This window comes from Glycine soja, chromosome 12 (assembly GCF_004193775.1).
Source record: "Glycine soja cultivar W05 chromosome 12, ASM419377v2, whole genome shotgun sequence".
Lineage (NCBI taxonomy): Eukaryota > Viridiplantae > Streptophyta > Magnoliopsida > Fabales > Fabaceae > Glycine > Glycine soja.
Window position 1 is genome coordinate 2,772,585 of NC_041013.1, and position 27,105 is coordinate 2,799,689.

General features: G+C 30.6%; 2 protein-coding genes and 1 pseudogene across 2 annotated transcripts; 1 reads left to right on the plus strand and 2 right to left on the minus strand.

The window, feature by feature from the left end:
• Positions 1-3,876: 3,876 nt before the first annotated feature.
• LOC114378104 (GATA transcription factor 7-like) lies at positions 3,877-5,816 on the minus strand. Its single transcript, XM_028336645.1, has 3 exons — positions 5,657-5,816; positions 5,197-5,535; positions 3,877-5,111 (listed from the first exon to the last, which is right to left on the minus strand). Exons 1-3 carry the CDS (start codon positions 5,801-5,803, stop codon positions 4,569-4,571), a joined length of 1,029 nt encoding a protein of 342 aa, XP_028192446.1. The 5' UTR covers positions 5,804-5,816; the 3' UTR covers positions 3,877-4,568.
• A 5,777-nt stretch (positions 5,817-11,593) lies between these two features.
• Positions 11,594-19,639, minus strand: LOC114380263 (annotated as a pseudogene).
• Positions 19,640-22,939: 3,300 nt separating this feature from the next.
• Positions 22,940-26,367, plus strand: LOC114380577 (SH3 domain-containing protein 2-like). Its single transcript, XM_028339698.1, has 10 exons — positions 22,940-23,191; positions 23,954-24,076; positions 24,184-24,253; positions 24,345-24,496; positions 24,792-24,893; positions 25,059-25,259; positions 25,375-25,437; positions 25,568-25,720; positions 25,832-25,906; positions 26,090-26,367. The coding sequence occupies exons 1-10, from the start codon at positions 23,132-23,134 to the stop codon at positions 26,204-26,206; spliced, it is 1,116 nt and encodes a 371-aa protein (XP_028195499.1). The 5' UTR covers positions 22,940-23,131; the 3' UTR covers positions 26,207-26,367.
• Positions 26,368-27,105: the final 738 nt, after the last annotated feature.

Below are 27,105 nucleotides of genomic sequence, written 5' to 3' on the forward strand. Positions count from 1 at the left end.
TATGTTTTGATTATTAAATATTTTATTTTTAAAATTATAGATAGGTTTATGATGATTTTTTTATCAAACTAATTTAAAATTGTACTTTTATTTTATAATGTTATAGTTATATTTATACTTTATAATGTTATATTAATTTTGCAATGAAAAATGTTATGTAAACTTTCATTTTTAGTATTTTAATTATATATTTTTAAAAATAATATGAAAAACTTACAATTACTCAAATATTTAATTACCATTAAATATTTCTTACATAAATATTATTTTAAAAAAACGTACACCACATTGCTAACTTTACTAGCTTTTTAGTATGCAGAGTCAACATTAAAAAAAAAAAACTTTTGTATCGCATCGAAAGAAAGAAATACAATAATTGAAAAGAGTACGATACTTTATTTGGAAAAAAAGGAGGCTAGTATGTTTGAATAATACATAAAATTTAATTTTATTATATAATTTTATATTATACTATTTTATACTATCTTCTAATCACAAATTATTATTTATGATAAATTGTTAATTTTTGTATATATTATCTTAAAAATTATATCAATAATAATTTATAATTAATTGACCGTGTAAAATTATTATATCATTATTAAACTCTATAAAATTATGATGATAACATGGTATTATAAAAAAAAAGATAGAATTAACTATTTATTATTTTATCTTTACTATAAAAACAGTTAATTAATTACTACTAAGAAACTAATCCAAACACGACAGAAAAGATTTTGAAAATTAATGATGAGGGTAATGCAATGCCTAGTAGGCGTGCATACTTAAAGTGTGATCGTATCCCAACCCAAAGTGTTATGCAGGTCATGTGCAAGTGCAAGTAGTGAAGGTGCTTTTCATTTGGATTCTTATATTATAACTTAAGATTAAGATTCAATTCAAGAATAGCAACCCCCGTGGCCACATCCATCAGAAGCACGTTGTTCATTGAATGGGATGCTGCTTCTGTCGTCATTGTCCTACCACCAACTAGTTTCCTCACATGCACGCACACTAAACCCAACTGAACATACTCCTCCCTACAGTATCTGGGACTTGGAAAGCACTTTAGTTTAGTGTTGTGAAAATTATAAAAGAAAATAAATTTATATATATGTAAAATAACATGTGTATTATAGACAAATACATAAATAATGGCATTTTTGGCTTTATACATTTAAAAGCTTCTATTTTTCTGTCCAATTTTGTAGAAAAAGCAAATTGTGTGAGATTCAATATTTGTTTTCCTCTTCCTTCCTTCCTCTTGTTCAGAGCTTCCAAACCATGGAATGAATAGATTTTGTGGTATTTTTCTTTCACTGGCAATCATTCTTTCCACTTTGAAACAAAAAACCATTATGTTCGGATAATGAGATTTTATATAAAATGTAAAAAGAAAATTCAATAGAATTAAATAGGACATTTGTTAAAGAATCATATTAAAAACACTATCATTATATGTATAAAAAAAACACCATCATTATAAGATAGTTATTCTAATGTATATACAGAGAGAAATTTCATGAAATGCTTATAACTCAACCAACAAACTTTTTAATTTTTTATTTTTTAACTCCTAACTCATCACTTATAAATTTCAATAAGCTTTTAAGCTAATTTTGTTAAACACGCTTTTAATTGATGTCACTCTCTTCACCATTAACAAAAATACTAGTGTGCCTAAAAGTATCCCATCATCCATTCATCAACCACAATAAATGCATATGTGACTTTTTTTAGTAAGGGTTCATTGTCTTTGTGAACTTCAAGTGTTTTTTGATGTTTGCATATTTAAGACACTTTGAAAAACTTGAAGGGATGATCTGCATAAGAGTTTTGGTTATGCAATCTTAACTTCGTTGCAGCTTGGTTAGAGACTCGTTTGTGTAGAGAAACTCACACTTAAAGGATATCAAATAAAAGATGATTAGAGGAGTGAAAACTGAAAATTATTACATGACTAATTAATTACTAATACTTGTCTATTATTATTATTATTATTATTATTATTATTATTATTATTTTGTAGCAACTAGATCCGAGGATAAGAACTCATACTTTTAAAGTTGCATTGATTGATCAAATTTAATTACACTTTTTGAAAAATTAATACCGAAATACATACAACAAATAGTTTTCTTTTTTCCTTTTTAAGGCACCATAAACCTATGGTAATGGGGTGGAAAAAATAATCACATGCAAAATTTATAAAAAAAAAATAATCATTTAAATATCCTCATATACAATTTGTGCGCGGAGTTCCTTCTAAATTTAGTAAGGCACTATTCTTTCTATTCCTTTTTTATTTATTTTAGAAGAAAATGTGTAAATTTAAAATATGATTAATATTTTTTTATATTAAAATTAATTTTAATTTTTAATACGAATTTATTTGTCTCCTAATTATGAAAATTATATAAAATATTTAAGAATTAAATAAAGATATCAATATGATTAAAAATAATTAATATCATATTAAATTATAAAATAAAAATGCTAATCAATATTTAAGAACACCGGTTAAGAAATAAAAGAGTAAACATTTTATTAAAAATATTACTGTGATTTTATTTATGATTTCTAATATATCTCGAACATAATTTTCAACAAAAATATTTTAATTATTAAATTAATGTCCTTGACTAAAATCATAAATAAATCAAAATTTATGTTCAAGTTAAAGAAGCTGACAAAAAAATGTTCAAAGGAAAAAAAAATTACCATTTTCCGTAAAGTATAAGTCATGTCTCCTAACCATTAAACATGGAAATGACTCATCATTTATGCATGTAGCCACAAACACAGAGGTAAAGTATTATTACTTTCGATCTTTTTATAGGATTTTTTTTTTTACAAAGTTCGTCTTTTTTATTATAAAAATCTATCCATATTATCTACTTTATTGATTATTTGTATATAAAAATACATTTGAATGAAAATGCCTTAATTACTTAGATAAAAGAAATTAGAAAAATGAAAATTTTAAATATTTTAAGAACAATTATAATAAAAGAAATAAACTATTAATGCATGTAATATCACATATTAAATTCCCTTTTTAACTTCTACTTTATAATATTTTTAGCAACACTAGTCAATAAAGTATAAAAAAAACTTTTGTTAAGATAGGTAAAATTGCACTTTTTTTTTTAAGATTTTAAAGAGAAAAACAAATTATGTAATTTTTAAAATATGTTTCTATGTAATTTTTAATAATTTTTTATATTTTATTTATAAAGAGACAAACAAATTATGTTGTCCATTTATCAGCTAAGACATCAATATTTTATACTTGTAACCATGTTTCCGACAGTATTTCCATCTTTATTCAATCTTTGATTTTAAATGAATTGCTATAACTGATGTTTATATAAAAAAACAAAAAATGGTATTTTTTCTGGTCTGAAATATAAGAAAACAAAAATAATTCAGGCCAACTATATTTAGTTACATCAATGTTAATTGAAAATTAAGTTTTTTTTCAACTTATCTTTATTGGAATTTGGCACTAAATAAAAATGAGTTATTAGAATTAAAATCTTAATTAAATAAAAGGTATTTTAAAAATAATAATATTAAATGAAGTAAAATTAGTTAAAAAAATTTATATTTAAGATTAAGAAAAATATTATTTTTTCTTAATAGTAACAATTTATAACTATTACTCCCTTCATGTGATTATAATTGTCGCCCTATATTTTTTATACAGATAAAAAAATCAATAAATAAACTAAAAAATATATCAATTATAAAAAAGTTAATCTAATTATTATTAATTTATTTTTTACTGCTATAATATATCATTACTGTGACAAGAAATATAAAAAAATAATTAATGCTATATTCAGGATAATTATAATAAAATGGAGGAAGTATGAGCATAATATGAAACTAACATAGGTAATAAATTAATAATAGTAGTCCACTTCATCCTACTTGACCACTCGATTTGGCGGTAGCACAGTCTCCATGGTCTCAAATCAAGGCCACTCAACTTTAATGCTTCCATCACTCTCAGCTGACCTTTCCTCCTTCTTTCCCTCTTACACATACATGCACACAATCTAACAGCACATCGCTGAATAATTCAATCAAAATTCAAAATCCAGTAAGCTTGACAGAGAGACAAATAAAATATCAACCCAACTTGAATATATATAGAAAGATGTCCTCATAAATAATTTAGTTTTTTTTCCTCAACTTAACTACATCTCATTAATTAAATCAACTGCGCTAGGAAAATGGGATACAAACTATCAATGCTCTCCTAATGTCCGTTATCACTTAGTTCTTCCTTACCTGACTAGCACTAATTTAAATCACTAACTATGGAACAAATACCAAACCAGCTCAGACCGATTCGTTGACCTATTTCTGATCTATAACCTATTGGAATCTAAAAACATAAATCCTTAGATAGCCTTGTTAGAATTATAATTTTATCTCAATTATGCAAACTTTTATATGCATATTAATGAGGTCAAACTTTAATTCTAACGGAAAAAAACAATACTACTCTACTAGAAATACTTAATGAACTGCATCTAAATTCAGTCTAACAAAAATTAACAACTTGGGATCAATTGAATCCGGTCCGATTCAACTATCTCCTTTTTTCGTCTCATCTCCAACACTTTACGATGGCTGTTGGAGTGAATATCGTCAGAAAAAGTTGGGCTACAGGCTGGTCTATACTCTGGAAAAAGTCGACCGGACTTGAACCGAACTCCACAAGCGTTGCAAAGTGTTTTGGGCCCTAGTGGGCCGGTTCTCCACTGTGGCGTTTTTTGCACCTGGCAGTGGCTGCACCGTCGCAGAGACTGGGCCCCACCGTTTTGGGCCTCGACCTTTTTCTTCTGTTTCTTGGCCGTCACCGAAGAACACAAAGACGACATCGAGGACCAGACACGAGCGTTGGGCTTTCTAGTCTTTCCGGTTCTCGGCTTTCTTGGAACTGCTGGAATGGTTTGGACCGAGCCCGGTCTGGGTTCCGGTTCGGTACATACCCTTGTTTGCTCGGAACAACGGACTGGGTACAATAGAGATAACTCCGGGAGAGAATCGTCCACAAAGTGAGAAACCCATTCCAAGTCTGCCACGTCATCCGCCTGCAAAAATCAATTATTTTATTGTTTCTTTCAAAAAACCATGAATTTAATTAATTGTTTTCTTATGAAAGAATTGAAAACTCACCGGAACTGACAACTCGCCGGCGAAAACGGAGTCTCCGCCGCCTCCGGCGGTGGAATTAGAGTTGCTGTCGTCTTCGGTTCTGTCCTGCGACTGCAAGGAACCGGAGGTGCTGCCTTTTTCTTCGTCTTCGTCTTCCTCGTAGTCATCGAAATCTTTCCCAACTTGGAATTCGCCGTTGGAGAAGTCGAGTAGGTCGTCCACGGAGAAATCTTCGCCGGCAACAACGTTGTTGGCGTTAAAACACAAAATCTCGTCGTAAATTGCTTGAGGGAAAATGAACTCTGTCCGAAGGCTTGGTTTCAGGGCTTTCGCTGCCGCAACTTCCATTTTTCTTTGTTCCTACAGAACTCAAATCTATTATTGTCACGACAGAATATTATTTTACGCGGTCCTAATTTAATGCTTTTTTTTTTCTTTTCTCGCAAACACAAACGTTATTGGAGATTTAATGAATTTTTACCTGTTGAGAAAAAAAAGAGAGTGGTGAAGGCAGAGAGGAAACGGAAACCGCAGTGGAGCTTCCTTTGGTTAGGCGAAACAGGCGTTTGAGTTGAGGTATTGGTGTTGTGTTATCTTTATCTCTCTTTGGTTTCTTATAAGTCAGCATACCATTTTTTCGATTTAAATATGGGAGTACTAAATTTTCCTCGAGGGTCATGCACTAAGGGCGTGACATTTGGTCAGGTGGTGGGGCTTCACTATTGCTGGTGTCTTTTTTTTATTATTTTTTTGAATTTATTTGTTACTTCGATTTTTAAATATAACATTCTTTATTTAATTCACATTAATATAATTAATTACATTAAACTTAAATTTTTTAGTAATATATATTATTTTGTTAAATGTATCTTAAAAAATTGAGATTCATAATCTCACTCTTTCTTCTTAATTACTTTTCTAATCTAATTAATTAATTAATGTGTTATAGTTTTTTTATTCATTCCTTATAAAAGAGATAATATATTTATTTTTTTAATATATAATATTTAGCATAAAGTACCTAAGAATATTTGGATAAAAAAATAACTAATATAAAAAAATAATTTGAAAAAAGTCTTACAAAAAAACAGACAAAATTAAAAAAATTAAGGACGAAGGATAGTATTTGTTTTTTGTTTTTGGAATGGAGGATATCTATGATGGCTTTGTAAATTCAAAAAACTATGCTACAATTCTTATCTCTAGAAACTGGCTGGCCCGGTCCAATTCTACGTTACAAACAAATCATGTTAAGGTCATATGCTGGTTTTGACTATTTTAATCCAAGTTGTGCTGCAGGAGATGAACGTCTGAGTTTGACTAATTCTGTGATTAAAATGATGAAATTAATAGTCACTCTTTGGCGCTAACGGTTTTCGAAAGAAAAAAAACAAAAAAGATACCCTGAATTCCATAATGAAGTAACCGGAAAAGAGGAAACCTTCTGGGTTGCGTTAGTGCACTAAATGCAACTTTTCAACGTTGAAATTTGAAAAAATCAATGTAAAGGGTAAACACAAACAAAAACACAAATGGAGATTGGCAAAGCTTTGCTTGGCCGCGTTAATCGCGCCTCGTGATGTGCCAATTTTTTGGATTATTTTTCCCGCTATTTTTGTTATCTTTTCTAATTCTCCAATCATGCCAATGCAGGGACCAAAAGTAATTGTATATATTAGATCAATTAAATTATTAATTGTAAGTCTATTATATTGTTTTAAATTGAATTATAAAATAAATTTCATGAGTTCTCATTTTTTTATTATTTGTTTTAATTTGATTTATATAAATAAAATTTACACAAATTTTATTTGTAAAGAATGTAATGACCAGATTATATATTATTATCTGCTTGGCACATGAATGTTATAGAAAAATTAAAAAGTGTAATTTGGTTATATTCTTCTTAAATATTAAATTTTGATAATATCTGGCAATTAAAATGGCAGATAACTATAATTTAAATTGTAAAAAATTATAGAAAAATAAAAGAAGTTTTGTGTAAATTGTTAAGTGATGTAAAAATATCAAATCTTCATTAATGTAACCCATATATACAAGATCATATAATTTTTTTTTTGTTTTATTTTCAGTATTTGTTGCAATTTTTAAAATTAAAAAAAAAGGTGAAAATAATGTTATATTTTTATATAATTATTTGTGAACCACATCAATTGAAAGTGTGAAAGTAATAAATAAAACAAGCAGACTCTTAATAACTTTACTATTAATTCGCAATTTAGCTTATTCATTTTTGGTCCTATGTAGCTGCACATGTTGCGCACGTCATGAACATCCTTCCCTCATCCAAATTAAATAGAAAAATGCTAAATGTTAAATAATGATTCATCCTTTTTTATTCTACATAATAAACTACTTGACATATCTCATCTAAGAGTTTTTGGTTTCTTGTGTTTTTCTTCCACACTAGCTGCACATAGAAGCAAATTCCATCTCCAAAAAACTTGTAAGAGTGCTTACCCTAGCCATAAAGAAGGAATTTTCAAGGGATATTTTATTTTTGGTTTAAATAACAAATTCCCATTCATATCCTTAAATGTAATATTACATGAAACTATTTTTCCTTTTTCAAAACCACAATCATTTTTTAGCTCAAGTACTTATCACTCCCTTTTATTACATATATGAGTCTGTTTGGATACAAAATTAGAAATTCTTTTAAGAGCTTTTGATAATTTTTCTATTAAAAAAAAAATATATTTCAAATAAATAAACCTCTTAAAAATTCTTATGACTTATATTCAAATAAACTCTTTGTCTAACTCTTTAGATCTAACAAATAAGATTGTCATCATGGCCAACATCTAACTATGTACCTTTTCAGCCTTTTAAACAAGTCTAAACTTCAAATAAGCAGAGAGGGTGATAACCAATAATGGCAATTAGCTATTTCCGTTAGGATTTTTTTAATGGTAATTATGGAAGTTTTATTATTTTTATTTTATTGTAGTTATGGTAGTTCTATTAGTTTGGTTTTAGATAACTTTTATTTTTTTTTCTTTCTAGGACTTTCATTGTAAGCTTTTCTTGGACTTCCTCTCAAGTATATACACCTTTGCATACGTTGAATAAATAAGGAAAAGATGTGTTAAACTTGAAGAATGATCCCACCGATTCATTTAGCTCACCAAATTTGGACCGCACGATCAACATCAATATAGATGGCACACGCTAGCTTGGGGAGTGCTCACTCATATTAGAATCACGAGGGAGTGAAGGGACATGTTACGCTTAACTTAAGAGCCTCTAATACTCTTGGAGAGCTCCAAGCCATCTATCACGGCTTAAGCATTTCATGGCTCGAAGGTATTTATGAATCACTGAATCATAGTACTCTATACTTGATTATTTAAGTATTATAAAATTTATAATTTATTATTTTATTTTATTATATTATTGAAATGTTTAATTAGTATGTTATTTATAAATATTTTATATATTGAGTGTATAAGTTGAATTTATAAAATTCTCATAAATTTGCGTAAATTTTCGATAAGGTTAGATCAGATAGTGTTAAGCCTAAACTTTTAGTAGATGCTCTCGGAGTTTTGCTCCTAAGTTATTAGTTTCTTTTTATGTTCTTGCCTTTTATTTACTTAAGCGTAAAAAAAATATATCGTTGTTTATATTTTTCAGCTTTCTGCGTTTATCTAATTGTTTTTCATTACATCATTTATTATATTTATACTTTTTTCTGTCTTAATTGTAAAATTTGTCGTATAAATAATTTATCAATTAAAAATGCCTTAATTCCAATACTTAGCGAGAACAATTTCAAAAAAGTTTAAGCAGTATAAATGACTTCCTCTGTCTTTCACGTGCGCAAAATATGACAAGGATGGTATGATGACTGAATACCATTGATGAATTCTTTGTCTTCCTATATGGATTGTCTTTTGGTGCGTAGTCTAAACTATTTTGGTGCATATCGTCTATATGTGTTTGTTATCGCTTATTATAAGAGTGTTAATATTAAGGATGTGTTTAATTTAAAGGATGACAACAGATGAAAAAAATAAAAATAAAAAATTAAATTAAAATGTAAAAGATGTAAATCTTATAAAAGTAAGTATAATTTTTTTCTCTAATATTATTTTCATTTTCGAAAACAAACACAGCCTTAAAAACACGTCAAAAAAGCAACAAAATAAGCATGAGCAACAAATATTAGCTTCTTCGGACATGGATGCAGTTTGATTGGATGAATAATCTAACACGCATTATACTTTGTACTTAGAGCAAAAGCTATTCACTCACGTATTGGGGTTATGGCCCATGGTTTCGTCCTCTCTTGACGTCCGGAAAATATCTACTCCATGAAAACGTGACATCTTCATAAATTAATTCTTAAAAAGTAAAAAATTTAAATTTAATTTTTGAAAGTAAAAAAAAGTGTTACACATCCTCATTAAATTATAATATTTAAAGATTAATTTAATAATAAATTATATTTTTAAGAACTAATTTAACATTAAATTATAAAATTCATAAATCAATTTGTGGTTAAATTATTCACATAATCAGTTTGTTATACTTTTTTATATATTTAAAGATTAAATTTAAATTTTTCATCTTCTAAAGATTAATTTATTATTATCTTACATTTTTAAAGAATAAAATGAATATTTATTCATTGACTTGATTAATGATACAAATATATATTTATATATTAAAAAAAATTAATTATCGATTTGATATTTTTATTTATTTAATATTTTCAATTAATTTTAAAAAAAAATGTTTGAATGTGATACTTTTTGTCCAATTGAAGTTCCCAACATAAAGTTGCAAATTTCGGCTGAAAGCATCATCACGTTGGGGCATTTAAAAAAATGAAAGACCATATTGAGATATTAAATGATGAGACTTTTTAAAAAATAAATAATCTGAACCTTTTAAAAATAGAAAAAATGAAAGAGCTAATTAAATTTTTTAAATAAATAAAAGGATTAAATTGATAATTAATTGAATTAAAAAGTACATATAGTCTTTAGATAAATTAAATTTTAATATATTATAAGCTTATTCAAATTTAATTTATTTTAATTTCAATTGTTTGAGCATTATATAAAATTATGGAGCTAGAAAATAATTAAATATGCGTCTTTGATAATTTTTTTTATATAATTTTAACAGTCTCATCTTTTTAATTTAATTGTACCTTATAAAATAGAACATTTGTTATATATTAATAATAAAAATATTTTTTTAACCATACGAAATTCTTCATTAAGATGTATAATTTTAGTATATTTAATATTTATTATATATATAATATTTATTTAAATATTATATTTAAAAATTTACTTAAACTTAAGAATATTAGTATAATGTAAGAAAAACTTGCTACTTATACTTGAAAAGCCTATCATGTTTTTTTTTTCATACAAAAAAGACATAAAATTATTATTATTATTGTTTTTATATACTTTTGTTTTTCTTTTGAATGCACTGTGGTGAGAGCGATTTGCTTCGTTAGAACGATCTAAGACTAACTATTTTCACGTGTAATAATATTGATCCAAAATTCCGCCGACGGTCGCCATTGAGGAACACTGCAAACAAAAAACACGTGTAATATATGTTTTCAAATCTCTGTATCACAACCCACAAATCCAGTACGTCTACGTGGATGATTTGTATCTTCCAATCCTGTTTATAAACGTAGAGAATGTTATTTATATATTAAAATTTATTTTTATAATTAAAGTTGGATAATTTTTTTGACATTTCTAATTCTAAGAAAATATTTTTAAAATACCTTTATGTAAAAGTAAAAAATAAACACAAAATAAAAATTATATATAATATAACATACAAGATCAATTATTTTGGATATAATGACATTATCTATCTATTTTTTTGACAATTTTTAATAAATTATTATTCTGTGAATTTTTATGAGTCATAGTCTTAAAAATTGATGTTAAAAAAGAATTTGGATTTTCGCGTAAAGTATGTTGGGAAATTTAACACATAAAATAAAATTAAATATGAAATGACATGTCTATTTTTAAAATGTGAACATTCGGTATGATGGGAGACAACAATGAGTCATCATATTGGTATATTATTCTTCCCATTTTGTGACAATGATATTATGTTTGTGTACAGTGATGGATTTAAGACTCTAAATTAATGGGGATAATTTACTTTTCAAATAATATAAATTAATAATAATTATCATTATGCATATGAAGATAAAGACATAAATATCAAAATCATAAAATTTTAATGTGTTTATTCAAATAAATTACATATCTTATAGTTATCCTCTACATGATTTCATGTTTTGAAATCGTTGAATGATCAGTTCATTGTCAATCTTATTGAACATATCTTTCTCAATATAAGTCACTAGACAATCATTCATTCATGCATCTCTCATCTGATTATACTACCTATTTTTCACAATTTTCATGGCAGAAAAGGCTCTTTCCACAGTTGTTATGGCAACGGACAAAATCATTGTTAACTTCAAAAGAAGGTAAACTAATGAATAAATAATATGTCTTCCAATTTCAATCAACTTTTTAGAAAAAAATTTGATTCCTTTCAAAGATAAAAATTCTACATTGCTACGCATATCAATGATGTAAGTCTCAAGTTGATTATCAAGCATCACTAAATTAATTGCAAAGAATTCACATGGATAAAACTTTGCAAATTCAATTAGCCTTGCCTTATCAAAAGTAGAGAATAAATTGGTTGGATTCAAATAATCCATGCAAAGAAGCAACTAAGTATTTGTCTTTGTAAAATGATCATTAAGTTCCTAAAGTTGCATGTCCACAATAGTATATAATAATTCAACACGATAATGATGCTCAGTTGTGATAGCTTGAGCTTTACCTCCACGTCCTGATCTCCCCTTAGAAAAAAATATGTCTTCCATATTAGGAATGTTAATGAAATGCTTATTACAAAATGGATTTACTTCCTGCAGTAAAGACTCTCATCCATTATCCCTCATAGTTTGCAATCGTAGCTTTGTGATGTTAACCAAGTTCATAGCATTGATGATATCTTGATCTTTCCTTTGCAGTGCTTGTGACAATTCATTTAAAATACCCAAGACATTTTTCATCAAATGCAATGTGAATGCAAAATCAAAATCCTCTAGCAAATGTAAAATACCATTTGCTTCAGCTCTTTGATCTGCATTTGATCCATTTTCTTTTATAATTTCAAGAACATCAATTATAGAAGAATACATCAATATCAAATTGATCAAAGTTGCATAATGCGAACCCCAATGAGTATCAACAACTCATTTAAGACTAGTTTCTTGATTCAAACTTTGTCCACTAGGAATTTCTCATTTTCCCAATGTCTCTCTAACATAATTTATTTGTTTTTCACGAAGCATGTCATGTCGTTTGCAAGATCCCCCAACAACATTTAATAAAGTGGACACCAACTTAAAAAGAGAGGCAGCTTGAATGTGATTTTTTGCAATAACAACTAATGTGAGTTGTAATTGATGAGCAAAACAATGTACATAAAAAGCAGATGAATTCTCCTTTAAGATCAAACTTTTGAGACCACAAAATTCCCCTTGCATGTTGCTAGCGCCATCATAACCTTGTCCATGAATTCTTGATATACTAAGCCCATGTTTACAAAACAATTCATCAATTGTCATTTTCAATGATAAAGTTGTAGTACCTTTAGCATGAACCATACCAAAAAAACGCTCAACAATACTTCCCTTTTTGTTAGCATAACGCAAAGCAATAGTCATTTGCTCCTTGTTTGATATGTCACGTGCTTCATCAACAATGATAACAAATAATTCATCTCCAAGATTAGTAATAATAGAATTAGTGGTTTCCAATGCAACAACATTAACAATATCTTTTTGGATTTTTGGAGCAATTAACTGATGCTTTTCGGTAGCATTTTCTAAGACAATATGATTTATTGATTCATTGTGCTCAACAAAAAATTTAAGAAGTTCCAGGAAATTACCTTGGTTAGCAGAATTGGTTGATTCATCATGACCACGGAAAGCTAATCCTTGCTTTAATAGAAAACGGATACAATTAATTGACGTTGTCAAACGCCTTCGATACAAGTCACGAACTTATTCAGATTGCTTAGATATAGCAACTTCAATATGTTGATTTTGATTCATTAAATCTTGACACTTCCTCCAAGCAATGTTATGAGCACTATTAGGACCTCCAACATGAGATGAAAGTCTTTCTTTCTTATTCCAATTTGTGAATCCCTCTATCACAAATGTATCACCACCTGATTGCTTTCCAAAAGCATGACTAAAAAGATAACAACACAAACAAAATGCCTCATCTTTTTCTATGCTATACTCCAACCAGTTGCCAAATTCATTAAACCAAGAAGGACAAAATCTTCTTAAAGAGTTTCCAATTTTTCTTTGGGGAAAATTATGTTAAGTAGGTTGACATGGTCCTCTTTGTAAATATGCTCTTTGTATCTTATCTCGATCATTAGGATGATATGCTGAAATTTTAATTCGCTTTCCTGGATCTGATGGCAAGTCTTCCAAATTAATTTCAATTCGTTGTTGTTGGAGACTTGATTCACAAGATTTTGATGAAGATTGCTGCTCATTTGATGGTAATTTCCTCTTCAAATATATATCCATGATCTATTTACAATTCAAAAGAAATTAATAATTCTAAATTTAAAATATCCATAAAAATTAAAAATTTATAAATTCATCAAACATAATTAATATGTAATTATATTATTTATATATCAAACTTAAGGGGAAAAAAAGAAAAAGATTTGTGAAAAAGCACATAACCAGAGACATGTTTATAAGTTATAACACTTATTGGTAATTTGCTATCTAAGTCTTTCTTTGCTTGTTCTGATTTTCCTTGCTCTTGTAGACTTGGAGCCTCATATAACCCTCATGAGCTCTCTATTTTTTCAATTTTTCTAACTTTTCTATGCAAACATGTGAGAGAATTTAAAATAGAAGCGAAACAGCCACCACCAGAAAATGTGAAGAGTAAAAGCAGAATAGGCACGTAACTTACAGTAATGAAAAAGAAACAAGAAAAGTAAAGAAGACTTTTATGGAATGAGAAGAAAACTTGTACCAGAGGAAATGAAAGGGTAGAAAAAGACACAAATTTACTTTAGTTAGATAAAAAAAAACAAATAAATTATATAATTTTATTCAAGTTAGGTGATATATTTGTACAATTTTAACTACACACAGATTTACAGAAGAGTGAGTTCAAATATATAGGATTAGGAGGAGTAAAATAAAAAAATTTAAAATATTTAATAATAATTTTATCAAAGTCAGGGGGTGCACCTGTACATCCTCGTACATATGCAGGTCCTCCACTGTTTGTGCACAAAATTGATGTACTACAAAGCGAACTGCCAAGGGTATTCTGACTTCATGCGACCCATCTTCCGAGAACAAGTACCCAAATTAGAATCTGCTTTGAACTCGTAGCTTGGAAGAAAAAGTTACATTGATTTTGATTTTCTTTCGTTTAGAGCTAAATGTTAAGGTTGATGGCTCAACATTAATTGATATTCCAATTGGAGCTACAACACGAGCAGTGTAGATAGATTTAATTGGGCCAACGTTGGTGACTGTTCTTGATATCGTGAGGGGTTGCTTCAGCTCTGGAATGATAATAGAAGGCAGGTTCATGTTTAAAAGGAACTTGTGTGATTTCTGGCATTTGGTAGGAAACCCTGCTAATAAGCTTATGGCAGTGCTGTTGTAGCCCATAGAACAGAGGAATCGAACGTATTCTGAGTTTTTCATGTCATAGACGAGACCAAGATCTGTGACTTTGTTAGGATCAACATGACCACCTCCATAGTCAAATGGGTCAGCTTGTTTATGTGGTGCTCCCTCTGCCCAAATATATTGCTTGTATTCATTTTTCAGAGAAGCTTCATCAAAAGCAAAGGAAATTACTCAAATTAGTGCATTCCATAACTTCAAGAAGGGTCATGTGATTGGTGTGTGTGAGAATTATAACGATCCACCTTAGTTACATAACAACTAAAGCGAAGGTTCTTATTTTATTTAATTAAACTAATTTAAGAGTTTTTAAAATAATTAAAAGGAAAATTTTTCGCGTTAAAGATTTAATGTTTGATGTAATAACATTCGAGATCGTTACACGAATAAACATGCCAATTGATGAAAAAATTGTTGTCCGGGATCATTAAGTGTCTATGATCTCAACTAATTTTTACATATTATTACTTAAAAAGAATCATGTAACTTTTGAAAACTCATGAATAATATATGTATTTTAAAATTTTAATGTTAAATATTCATGACATGATTTAATAATCAATCTTTGATTATAGGTCCATGTATGTTTAAAGTTGGCATTAAATTTTGAGATAAACCTCTAATAATGACCGGAAAACAACACTAAAAACGGTGAAATTTGTTGCATATTGTCTTTAATCCATACCCTTTGTGAGATAAAAGGCTAGTGCAGCGGGGCTCCAAGTTGGATGGATAGTCTTTATAAGTGCAACAATACCAGTTATGTGGGGGCATGGCATATGGAAGTTCCTGACTCAATGTTGAAGTTAAGGGGATGTAAATCTGACTCATCTTCATTTGCAGCATCAGATACCAAACGGGCAGAAGAAGCGGGTGACCAAGCCGCCAGAATATTAACCCCAGGAGCAGCAATATCAGGCTGCACCACATTCATCAATCATAAACATAAAGCATTTTACATTTTCGTTAAGATAAAAACTATTGCCTTGATGAAGGAATGAATTTTCAGAACCTTCAACACTGAAGGAGACAGAGAACTTGGTCCTCGCGAAAAGAAGAATGCCACTTCTGGTGATAACTGTTGCCCCACAACTGTTTTTGTTTTGCTAAACTTAATTACAGGATTCCTACAGCACATGCATGCATCACAAGATAATTTGGTCAATGTTCCCTAGACCATGTTATTATTATGTAATAAAAAGACTCTAGTGCAATCAACAATGTTATGCTTTCTTAAACCAATATACTCATGCATCTTTTTAATTCTTACAACCAATAGGATATAGACTCTTAACAATATTTTAGAACTTGAATTTCAACTCAACTCAATCTAAAAAGTTAGTTTATGAGGTAAGAGTTGCCCCATTATATTCATAATTTTGACTATAGAATAGAAGCCTATTTTTTAAAATAAGTACTTTTTAAAATAAAATAAGCAGTTTTATGGTTTTGTGATGTGTTTATCTAAACTGCTTTTACTCAAAATAAGTAATTTTTTTCTTCTCTTAAGAAGCAAATTCTATTTGTTTCTTAAAAAATGATTCTATATAAAGTGTTTATTTTAAAACTGTTTTCTAAATTTAAACAAGCTAATCCTATATTACTTAGTCAACGTGAAATCTCCAAAATAATACCATTATTTCCTTAGAATATTTTGCAGACTTGTGCACAGAGAATATATGTTGCTCTTGCAGACTACTCACCTAGTTGCTTCCATGTATGACAGAATAGTTGTTCCTGTAATAAAGTCAACTTGGACACAGGGTTTACTCCACGAGGTATCGACATCTTTAGTAGGAAACTGAGCAAATATGAGACCAGCGCCTCCAACTTCCGTTACAGTTCTTATTCTTATAGCAACTGTGGCTGACCTCTGTGACCGAGACTGGAAACAAAGAATTGCTTTTCCTTTTGCTAAGGTGGCATTCAGGCTCCCTGAATTGCAGCTCCTGAGCATAATTAAAACAATAAATATGCACTTTCACCGTCAGATTCACGGTTTTACAAAGATATCAAGCTAACAGGAAGCTAGTGAGGAAATTTACCTTGCACTTTTTTCATCAGCATCTGAAGCTGCTATGTCTTCTCCAAACACAATACGATAAAACTTGCTCAGATCTTTCCCTGTATATAAACTCTGACCCTATATGAGGGAAATAAAATATAGTTGTGTTTGCACTGCAAACGGTTAATCTAGCATGGATGCAAACTAGTATGAACACATAATTTGTGTCTGTTTGCTCAGTTTAAGGTTTAAATTTAGGCGGTTCAAAGCAGGAGAAGCTGTACATAGTACTTCAAAAATTTATTTTTAATTGCAACTATTTTGGTCAGTGTTTGTAGTCTTCCGACAAAATTAAGATAGTAAAATGGAATTCAGTTTCAAACTAAGAGTACATGTCTGGTATTCTGAAAAGAACATCCTTCAGTCTAACAAGCTTTACTTACATAATCAAAATAAGATAATAAACCTTCCCTTTAATTGCTTTAATTATAAGCGTGGGTCACTTAAGTCAAAGTATAGTGGAAATGAATTAAGTGAATGATATTTTGTAACATTTTACAAAGTCAGAGACTAAGGTGAATGTTTTATAAAGTCCATGGTTAAACTGATTCAAGTAATCAACGCTTACCATCTTATTAGGATCAAAGTGGAGGTATACTTGAACTGTAAAGACTTGCAGACATATCGAAATGTTGTTTCATACTTGAAATGCCAAGCTATATTCATAAAGAGATGAAGATTCATTACTGTCATCTGAAAATCCTAAGCTATGCTCATCTCAATCACTAAATAACTTCTTGGTCCTTTTTTGAATAATAATAATAATAATAATAACACCTTTACATTTATTAAGTGTTTGAAGAATTTTGTGGTGAAACATCACAGCAAGCACAAAGATGAATTGATGAAGTACCTGTAGAGTTTGATTGTTTCCCATGATAATCCTAGATGGAAATTCTCTATCATTGGTTCTGGCAGAAACGGTAATAAGCCAAGGGGCAGTGTTTATGACAGTTTGGGGATATGGACCAGAATTGCCACCAGAGCATACACAGAAATTCCTTTGGCTACAGCATGAAAAGAGCCAATGGCCAGTGTATCCTCAACATAAGTTGATGCTGCCACATCCTGCATACCATCATGACTTTTCTTCAAATCAGCTTTCACTTTGCAATGATGTTTCATTAAGTCCTAAAAAATACAGCATGCTGGAATAATCCACGACAAGTTATTGGCTGATGCATCTGGAATAATCCTTAGCTTCGGTTGGTTGTTCTGTGTATGACTATTTAAAGGTCTGTGTGTCATGCATCTGGGGACCACTTTCACCTTTTCTTTATGAAATTCACAGTCATTAATTTCACACAAAAAGGTTTAGATCTCTCCTAATGAAGTCTCCTTTTTAGAGGATAATGATCTAAAGAAGTCTCGCATGGATAAAGGCAAAAGTAAGGGTACACAGATGCCATAAATTTTCTAAAATTAGAAACAAATTTATCAATTGCCAACAGTTGTTTATCTAACTTTATGATGACATAATAAGAGGAAATTTTTTGAGTGTACACTCCATTTTGAAATGTAAGGAAATAAATTTATGATATCGTTACAATATTAATCTTCAAAATTTTCACTCTCTTTTAATTCTATTTATTTAGTTATTATCACTGAAAATATTTAGCATTGCTTTTTCATGTTAATACCTTTCATATTGACACAACTGTGAAATACCTGCAATGAGCTTAGCGTGAGACTGACTTAAAACTGCAACGAATCCAGAGAAGCCATGCTTATAGCTATACTGGATTGACCTCCTAGCAGCACCTTTGCTGTTTAAAAAAAAAAAAGAGCATATCAGATTCTCAATTTTATTTTTTAAACTGCAAACAGGTCCAACAACAACCATCCTGTAATGGAAATTTCATCTCTTCAGTGCCAAAACATTAACTCAAACGCCATTGGTTTTCAATTATTTTCAAGAAAACAATATGCAAGTATTCTCATGTTGAAAATTCCAAACATGTTTAACTGTAACACTTTTGTTTCCCTCACACTCTCCAAGTACACACCACATTTTAAAACTCAAATTTAAACTTCAGAGGAACAGAAACATTTCCACTGAAAAAGAACAATGAATTAAAGGTAAACCTTCTGAGAATACGTGATAGTATGTCAAGGTGGGAGTCTTCAACTAACTGTTGCTCACTCTGGTTCATTCTTTCACCCATATACACAATATGGACCTACCAAAAAACGGGAATAACAAAGAGAGCCAAATAAGGACGGAAGAGGTAAAATAAAAGAGCCCCCTTATAGCCATTTGAAGATGCTATTAAGGGAAAATCAAAATATGGTTAGTAGAAGAGAGAAGAAGCAGAATTTACATTGCTTGAGGCAAAGGTGACAAGGAAACAAGATTGTTGCAGAACAAGAAGTATCAAAGTGATGACTAAATTCCAAGCAAGGGCCATGGGGGAGCGCAAAACCAAGAATGAGAATCCAAAAATACCACTGTTTAAGTGATAGTTTTGGCTTAGTAGATTTTGGATAGTGTTTTGATACCACTGTTTCAGTGATGATTGTTTGGCTTTGTAGATTTTCATTTTGGATAGTGTGTGAGATACTGTTAGTAGGTGTCAAAGAAACCGACTAAGTACCTGCTCCACCACCACTGCCATCATTTACTCTGTGGTGGGCTCGGTCTCAGCTTTTAGGCTTCATCATTGATCTTTGAATCTTTGTACCTATCGGGGGATAGAGTGAGATAGAAACCGGGGATTGAGGACCATGAAAAGGAACTTTAATTAGTTTAGCACTTTACCTTCCAAAGCATCTCCTATAGCGTTCACTAAAATTGGGACAATTGATGGTGATGTTTACTCCTTGTATTATTTATGGTTTATGATATGCAAAATGTGATTCCAACGAGGGAACATGACACTTTTCTAGCTCAGAAAACTCAAGTCAAAGAAGAGATAAAAGTCTCCAATATGAAAAAGAACTTTTATTTGATTCTTGGCTAAACATATACTTATATTAATCTTATAGGGTTATTTTCGTCTAAAAAATTTGAAAATTTTGGAAATCATGACAAAAATTATTTCTCTAGGCTCCATCATTGTTCACCTCATCCAACTTGAACAATATTCTGATTTAGACTATATTATTTCTCTAGCCATTCGAATTGAGAAGCAGCCCAAGGCCAAGAAGTACTCATACTAATTTTCTTTCTTCTTCCTCTTCTTCCAAGAATCCTACAAATAACAAGATGCAAATCCAACAATGTAGCCCATCAAATAGAACACCACGTATATAAGCCCACCAAAGAGATCAATCCTAAATTATGGAAGTGTTTCAGGTGCCAATTATTCAGTCCTATAGCTTCTAATTGTCCAAACTATAAAGCAATCACTATCATTATATTATAGGAGAAGTTCATGAGGCATTAGAGGCAAATGAAGAGCCAATGTTTGATGAAGATTTGATGTATGATGAAGAGTTCACTCATGCTATGATGCTAATCATGGGTGATTAGACAGAATCACAGAACCTACACTACACATATATCGTTTCCACACCCATTGCACTACCAAAGACAAAGTCTGCAATATTATCAGAGGTTGTAAGAATGCAGTATCAGACTTCATGATGGAGAAGTTGAAGTTGCCAACACAAAAACATCAACGTCCATACAAGTACAATGGCTTAACAAAGAAAGATATAAGTTTCTAAACGGTGGTATTCGTAACCACTCCTTGGTAACTATTGTAATGGTCATAAACAGTATGCTCACTCATTGGCAAGTGCACCAATTCGTTCAAGTAGTAATTAGAACGGTAAGATCGAGTATCGTATCCACAAGAAATTTCTTGTATTTCAATGACACATATTCAGTTTGTAAACACTTTATAGTTGGAGTAATGTGAAATTCAGCAAATCATTCATGTCATAAAGTACACTATAACAATTTTTCTAAATTTAGAATGAATACTAGAAATAAACGCAGAGTTTAGTGAACGAAACAAATACCTAGTTGAATGTGTCAAGGAGCATTCTACTGAACCTTCTCTTGATGTGATTATAAAATTTTTTCTCTATTTAATATTATTCTAGTGTCACTTGCACCTATAAATTCAGTCTAACTGTAATTCCTTACATGAAAGAGCATAACCCTCCCAGTTTCGTTATTGATTCCTCAACAAATTCAGCCTAAGCGAACCACATGACAAATGAGATGCAAACTGTACTAAATTACTTCACACTATTCCTAGAAATGAAGAATTTTAGTTGCTCTACCAAGTTCTAAGAATTAATAGCATTTTTCAACACTTAAATCCTAACAAAACATATAAATGGATGATCAAGCCACATATATGAAAATAATCACAGATAAAAGCAAAGACACTAACAATAATATTAAATAGATAGTTAGAGTTTTTACATCAAGAGTGCTCACTGGAAAACTCTCCAACAATGGAGTGTTTAGCCCTCCATTAACATGGAGAGCTCAACTACAATGGAGATACAAGGAGAAAATGGAATGCTGAAGCAAAAATGGGAGGAAAGCAGCTTACTTGTCTTCTTTCAGCCTTAGCTCTCTGTTTTTCGTCGTTCACTTTGCATATATCGTTTCATCTCCCCCTCTTTTCCAGCTTTTAAAGACTTTTGAACTTTTTAGCTTATGAAGGCGCGCTTAGCAAGTAATGTCTTGTTAAGCGAGAGTTAGTGATTAGGAGTTGAAGAAGTTGGACGCTCTAAGCACGAGAAATGACAAAAGCTTCGTTGGGCGAGCTGGCTGCGGGCTGAGTGCGATGCTCTCTGACTTTGTATTCTTTAGGGTTTTTCTTCGCTGCTTAAGCGTTGAGCGGATTCCCCTCGCTTAGCGCGACCCTTCAGGATGCACTTTCAATCTTCCTTGCTTAAAACCTAAAAAAAAAATCAAATAAAAACACTATCAATCATCAAGATGAAGCTTTCACGGTGTAAAACTCACAAGAATTCAATTATTTAACAATTTTCACGCACAAAACCATAAAATTGGAGGCACATTACTACTTTTCATCTATTTTTTGACGCATTTTGTGTTCTTGAATAACAATTATTATAGTATCCAAGCCCAAGTTAATTAAGCCTTCCATGACCGTGCTCCACAGTAATCAAGTTATTTTGACAAATGTGCCACGACTTTTTAGCTTAAGGATGTGGTCCCTTGTTTCATTATTCATGTATATAGACATAAAAAGAAACTTCTAACTTTAAAAATTAATTTTACTAAACACTTTAAGTATATCCGATGTGAGTGCTTAAATAAATTGTTTAAATTTAAATAATACTACTTAATAAAAAAAATTCATTACAATTGATGACTTGATAGTGCATTATTTAAGTGAATTGGTTATATAAGGGACTATGGCTTAATTGATTATTATAAAAGAGAATAATTTTTTCAATCCAAAATTTAATGTATTTTAAGTTAAGTACTTGCTCCAACAATTTTAGTATTAAAGTAAATTTTTGTATAAAATTCTTAAATTTATATAATATTATAAGACTCATAAATTTAAAATAAAGAAACTCATGCTCTTAATTCTATTACAAAGAAAAAAAACTTTTAATCTAATTTTACTGAATATGTTTTACAGTAAAACATATCTAAATGTATTTGATCTATTTTTTTTAAATTTAAATTTAATTTGCTACAAGTCTGATTTGAGTTGTTACACGAACATTTTCAGCAGGGGAACTAAATTCATAGAGTAAAATAAAGCAAAACGATACTAATTTAAGTTATTTAAAATAAAATAGAGCTATTATTAATAATTTTCTTTATTATTTTGGTTTACTTTCCAACCCACAGAGACAACAAAAATAGTACCCACTTCATTTCCTACCCCTTTATTTTTCATATAATTCCTCTTGCCGGGGGTATATCCAATCCATATAAATACCTTGTGCTTTAGAAAAGTGATAATTGCATTGTAACTGTCTTTATTTGAAAAAAGAAATAAAAAAATGTTTTGAAAACAGACAAGTTTCTCGAGGAAGCGATCCAAAGCCCAATGAATGAATGGTTATCGTTTTGAAGAAGCTTTTGATGGCAGTGCTCTGAGACTGAATCATTGAAACTAGATTCAATTTATTCGCTCCTTTCTTCACCAAAATTGAATTGAATGGATGCTATCAGAAAGCAAGCCTCCAAGCTTCGAGAACAGGTCGCTCGCCAGCAGCAGGTTCGTTACCGCAGATCCTTTCGCTTTCTTCTTTGTTTCTGTCTAAATCATTATACCTTCTCACGGTTTTTTTTTTCGTTTGCTACGCTTCGTTGCTATTTTGCGATGCAATTTTCGTTTAACTCCTCGCAGCGTGTTCATAACCTTGTAGTAATTGTTGTTCTCGTGAATATGATACCGCAGAGTATTGGATCTAATCGAATTTCGCACTTGCATTTCCGAAATCAATTAAGAAAAACTGTAGATCAAAGTTGAGTTTTAAATCGGTATCTTATCTTGCTTACGCTTTGAGCTCGGTAGCTGATTCAAAATCTTCGAGATGTGTATGTGTTTTCGTGCCTTTAATTGTGATGATTAAGCTTAAATTAGTATATAATCAATATTAGTAGCTGGATTCAAAATCACCGAGCCGTGCGCATGTCTGTGTTTGCATTTCGTTAATGAACAAAACTTAGATGATGCAGTTTCGTAGGTGGTTTTGGTGTTTCATCAATAAGAATTGGATTTTATATCAGTAATCTGCATAATAAATGTTTCTATTAAAGGTCAACATAGATTACTGAGGTGAAACTCCAATTATGATTGGAGGACAACGCCAAAACCACCTATGGAATTACATGTAGGTTTGTCTTTCCTTAATTAATTGTTAAGCTTTGGTTCATTTCTTTTTTTGTTCCTGTTTCTCAAAATTTCCTTCCCTTTGATTAGTTCCTTTCTCAATTATCGGGGTGCTAATGAAAATTTAGAAGTGTTGCTATTTAGGCTGTTCTGAAGCAGTTTGGGGGTGGCGGTTATGGAGGTTCAGATAATGTGGTTACTGATGGAGTGGAGCTCCAGCTACACCAGAAACTTGAGAAACTTTATATATCGACACGTGCGGGGAAGGTTACCTGGTTCTTTGATTTCAATTCTTTGTTTTCATTTATAGTTGATGTCGATTTATCCCTTCTCCCCTAGGCTGATCATAGCTCCAAATCCAATTGTGTTTTCAGCATTATCAAAGGGATATTGTTCGTGGTGTAGAAGGTTATATTGTTACTGGATCCAAGCAAGTGGAAATAGGTAAGTAATATTGGTTTATAAAGCTTCTATATAAGTTTGTTGCAGAAAATGTTATTATTGAATTCTTCTATACCATTATCTTATTTAACAGGAACAAAGTTGTCAGAAGATAGCAGGAAATATGGTGCAGAAAATACATGTACCAGCGGTAATACACTGTCTAGAGCTGCACTAAGTTTTGCGCGAGCCCATGCTCAAATGGAGAAAGAGCGTGGAAACTTACTAAAAGCTCTTGGTACGCAGGTAGTATATACATGTTGATATGTAAGTATGCTTGTGCGTGGAGTGATTATGTATGAGTTTGTTGAGCAGTACTTGCAATTGCAAGATTATAAGGTTCAAATCTGACTTCACAGAAGTAATGATCGGGCTTTCCCCCTAACTGAACTGGTTTAATCTAATGAAAAAGGAATATGGAGGCCATGTTCATCAATCTCACTCTATCTATACTGGTGGCTCATATTGTTGATTTACCTAGTGTGTGTTGCCATCTTAGCCTAATAATTATGTGATTGAAGTCATGGTCAATGCTGATTAGGTTGCAGAGCCATTAAGGGCAATGGTGGTGGGAGCTCCATTGGAGGATGCTCGGCATCTTGCTCAACGTTATGACAGAATGCGACAGGAAGCTGAAGCCCAGGTGTTCTAGAATTTATCTTTCATTTAACTTTTCAAAACTTGTTGGACATCCTTTTTCATTTGTCACCTGCTTTTTGTCTGTCTTCTGTGTTTCAGTGCATGTTTCATTAATGATTTTATTTTATTATTTTGTTGTGTAATTACTCTGTCTTTTGAACCTAGATAGGCTATTGAAGTTTCTAAACGCCAGGCAAAAGTAAGAGAAATGCCACCCAGTGCAGAGAATACTATGAAATTAGAAGCAGCTGAAGCTAAGCTGCAAGATCTGAAGACAAACATGACCATACTGGGGAAGGAAGCAGCTGCAGCTTTGGCTGCTGTTGAAGCACAGCAACAGAGGTTAACTCTTCAGCGTATTATAGCTATGGTATTGCAGTTTTCCCGAACGATTCTGCAATTCTTCAATTTAATGAAACCTTGGTTCAGAGTAATAACAAATCATAACTTGTAATTAATCCCACATTTTGGTTCTACTTATGAAGGTTGAAGCTGAGCGTGCCTATCATCAAATAGTCCTACAAATACTTGATCAGCTTGAGGGAGAAGTAAGTATTCATATATCATGGTCATGCTACCATTTTTTATCCATGCAGAAGCCAGATATACCATTTGACTGATATGTAATTTTCTTTTGTTATAAACATGATTTCGTGCTATATGTATATTTAATAATAGGTGACATCAGAACGACGACAAATTGAAACCCCTCCTACTCCTAGTCTGGATAACACCATGCCACCACCTCCGTCATATGAAGAAGTGAATGGTGTCTATGCTTCTCCGACACACAATGGATCAACAGACAGCATGGGTTACTTCTTGGGAGAGGTTGGCATGAGATTGTTTCTACTTTTTTGAACACAGGGGAACACTTGCAGATATTAAATATTGAATACAGGTTACTGCTTTCTTCTTTTGTAACTTTTGCTCTTCTTGCAGGTTTTATTTCCATATTCTGCTGTATCTGAAGTGGAGCTAAATCTATCAGTTGGCGATTATGTTGTTGTTCGAAAGGTTCGTAGCTTTCGGCATCTGAATATAATTATATTTTACGATGAACCAATTCAAAACTGACGCGGGAATAACCAAGTAGAATGCATTTTTACCATTGTCATGCAATGCTAACAATAAATCCTTGTTCTTCAAGTTTGATCTGATTTTCCTTTGCCATTATTATGGTGGTTGTGGTTTTAACAGGTGACAAACAGTGGATGGGCCGAGGGTGAATGCAAAGGCAGGGCAGGTTGGTTTCCGTTTAGTTACATTGAACGGAGGGAGCGGGTTCTTGCGAGCAAGGTGACTGAAGTTTTTTAACTTTTAAGTTTTTCCTGTTGGGTTGGTTTCTTAACCTGCGAATTTTGTATGTATGTTTTGATTTTGTAAAACAGATTGATTTGAGATATAGATGGCAATTTTCCCTTGTTATTATCTTGTAGAATTTATAAATCATTTTTTTGTTATCCATTTTTATTTTATTGCACTCAACTTGTTTCTTTCGTAGTTTGTTTATGCAACTTCAACCAACTAACTTATGTTCGGGTGATCGTTTGTAAAATGATTTTCAAGTGAAATTATTGATATTTGAATTTTTATTTATTGTAAAAGTTAGTAGTAAAATTCAATATAAATTTTTTATTCAATTAAAAGCTGCTTAAAATTGTTTTAAGTCAATCAATTTTAGATTAAAAAGTTACTTAAAATTGTTTTAACTCAATTAATAAACTACAATCAATTGTTTTAACTCAAATATATGAACATTTACCTAAAATTATGTTAGTTGGTAAGAGTATTTTGATGTGATTTTGGATTATTCAACATGAATCCATGTGAGTTTGGATTCACGTTAAATTATCAAAAATATATGTTGAATTGTATAAAATATGAAGAGTTCGAAGCATAAATATGACACTGTTAAGTGAAAAGAATATTTAATCGATGTCTTCAATTCAAATATTAGTACATTGATGTTGATATAAGCAACTTAATTGATATGACCTTAATATTCAATATTAAGTAACTCAATTTTTTCTCCAATACGTATTTCTATTAACAAATTATTTAAGTCACAAATATTTTATTTTTCTCTTTCTCTCCTATATTTAATATAAAATTAAACTCATGAATAATAATTATTTTTATTAAGTAATCCATTAAGAAACTCTTATTGTAAATGCTCAAAGTAATACTAATTTATACCCATTTTAAAATGGTCA

Coding starts and splice junctions, on each gene's coding strand:
- LOC114378104 (XM_028336645.1), bottom strand. CDS start 5,803: ATGCTGACTTATAAGAAACCAAAGAGAGATAAAGATAACACAACACCA. Junction 5,536..5,656: donor TCTCTTTTTTTTCTCAACAG/GTAAAAATTCAT, acceptor TGAGTTCTGTAG/GAACAAAGAAAAATGGAAGT. Junction 5,112..5,196: donor CCGGCGAGTTGTCAGTTCCG/GTGAGTTTTCAA, acceptor TGATTTTTGCAG/GCGGATGACGTGGCAGACTT.
- LOC114380577 (XM_028339698.1), top strand. CDS start 23,132: ATGGATGCTATCAGAAAGCAAGCCTCCAAGCTTCGAGAACAGGTCGCT. Junction 24,254..24,344: donor ATCCAAGCAAGTGGAAATAG/GTAAGTAATATT, acceptor CTTATTTAACAG/GAACAAAGTTGTCAGAAGAT. Junction 25,721..25,831: donor TGGGTTACTTCTTGGGAGAG/GTTGGCATGAGA, acceptor CTCTTCTTGCAG/GTTTTATTTCCATATTCTGC.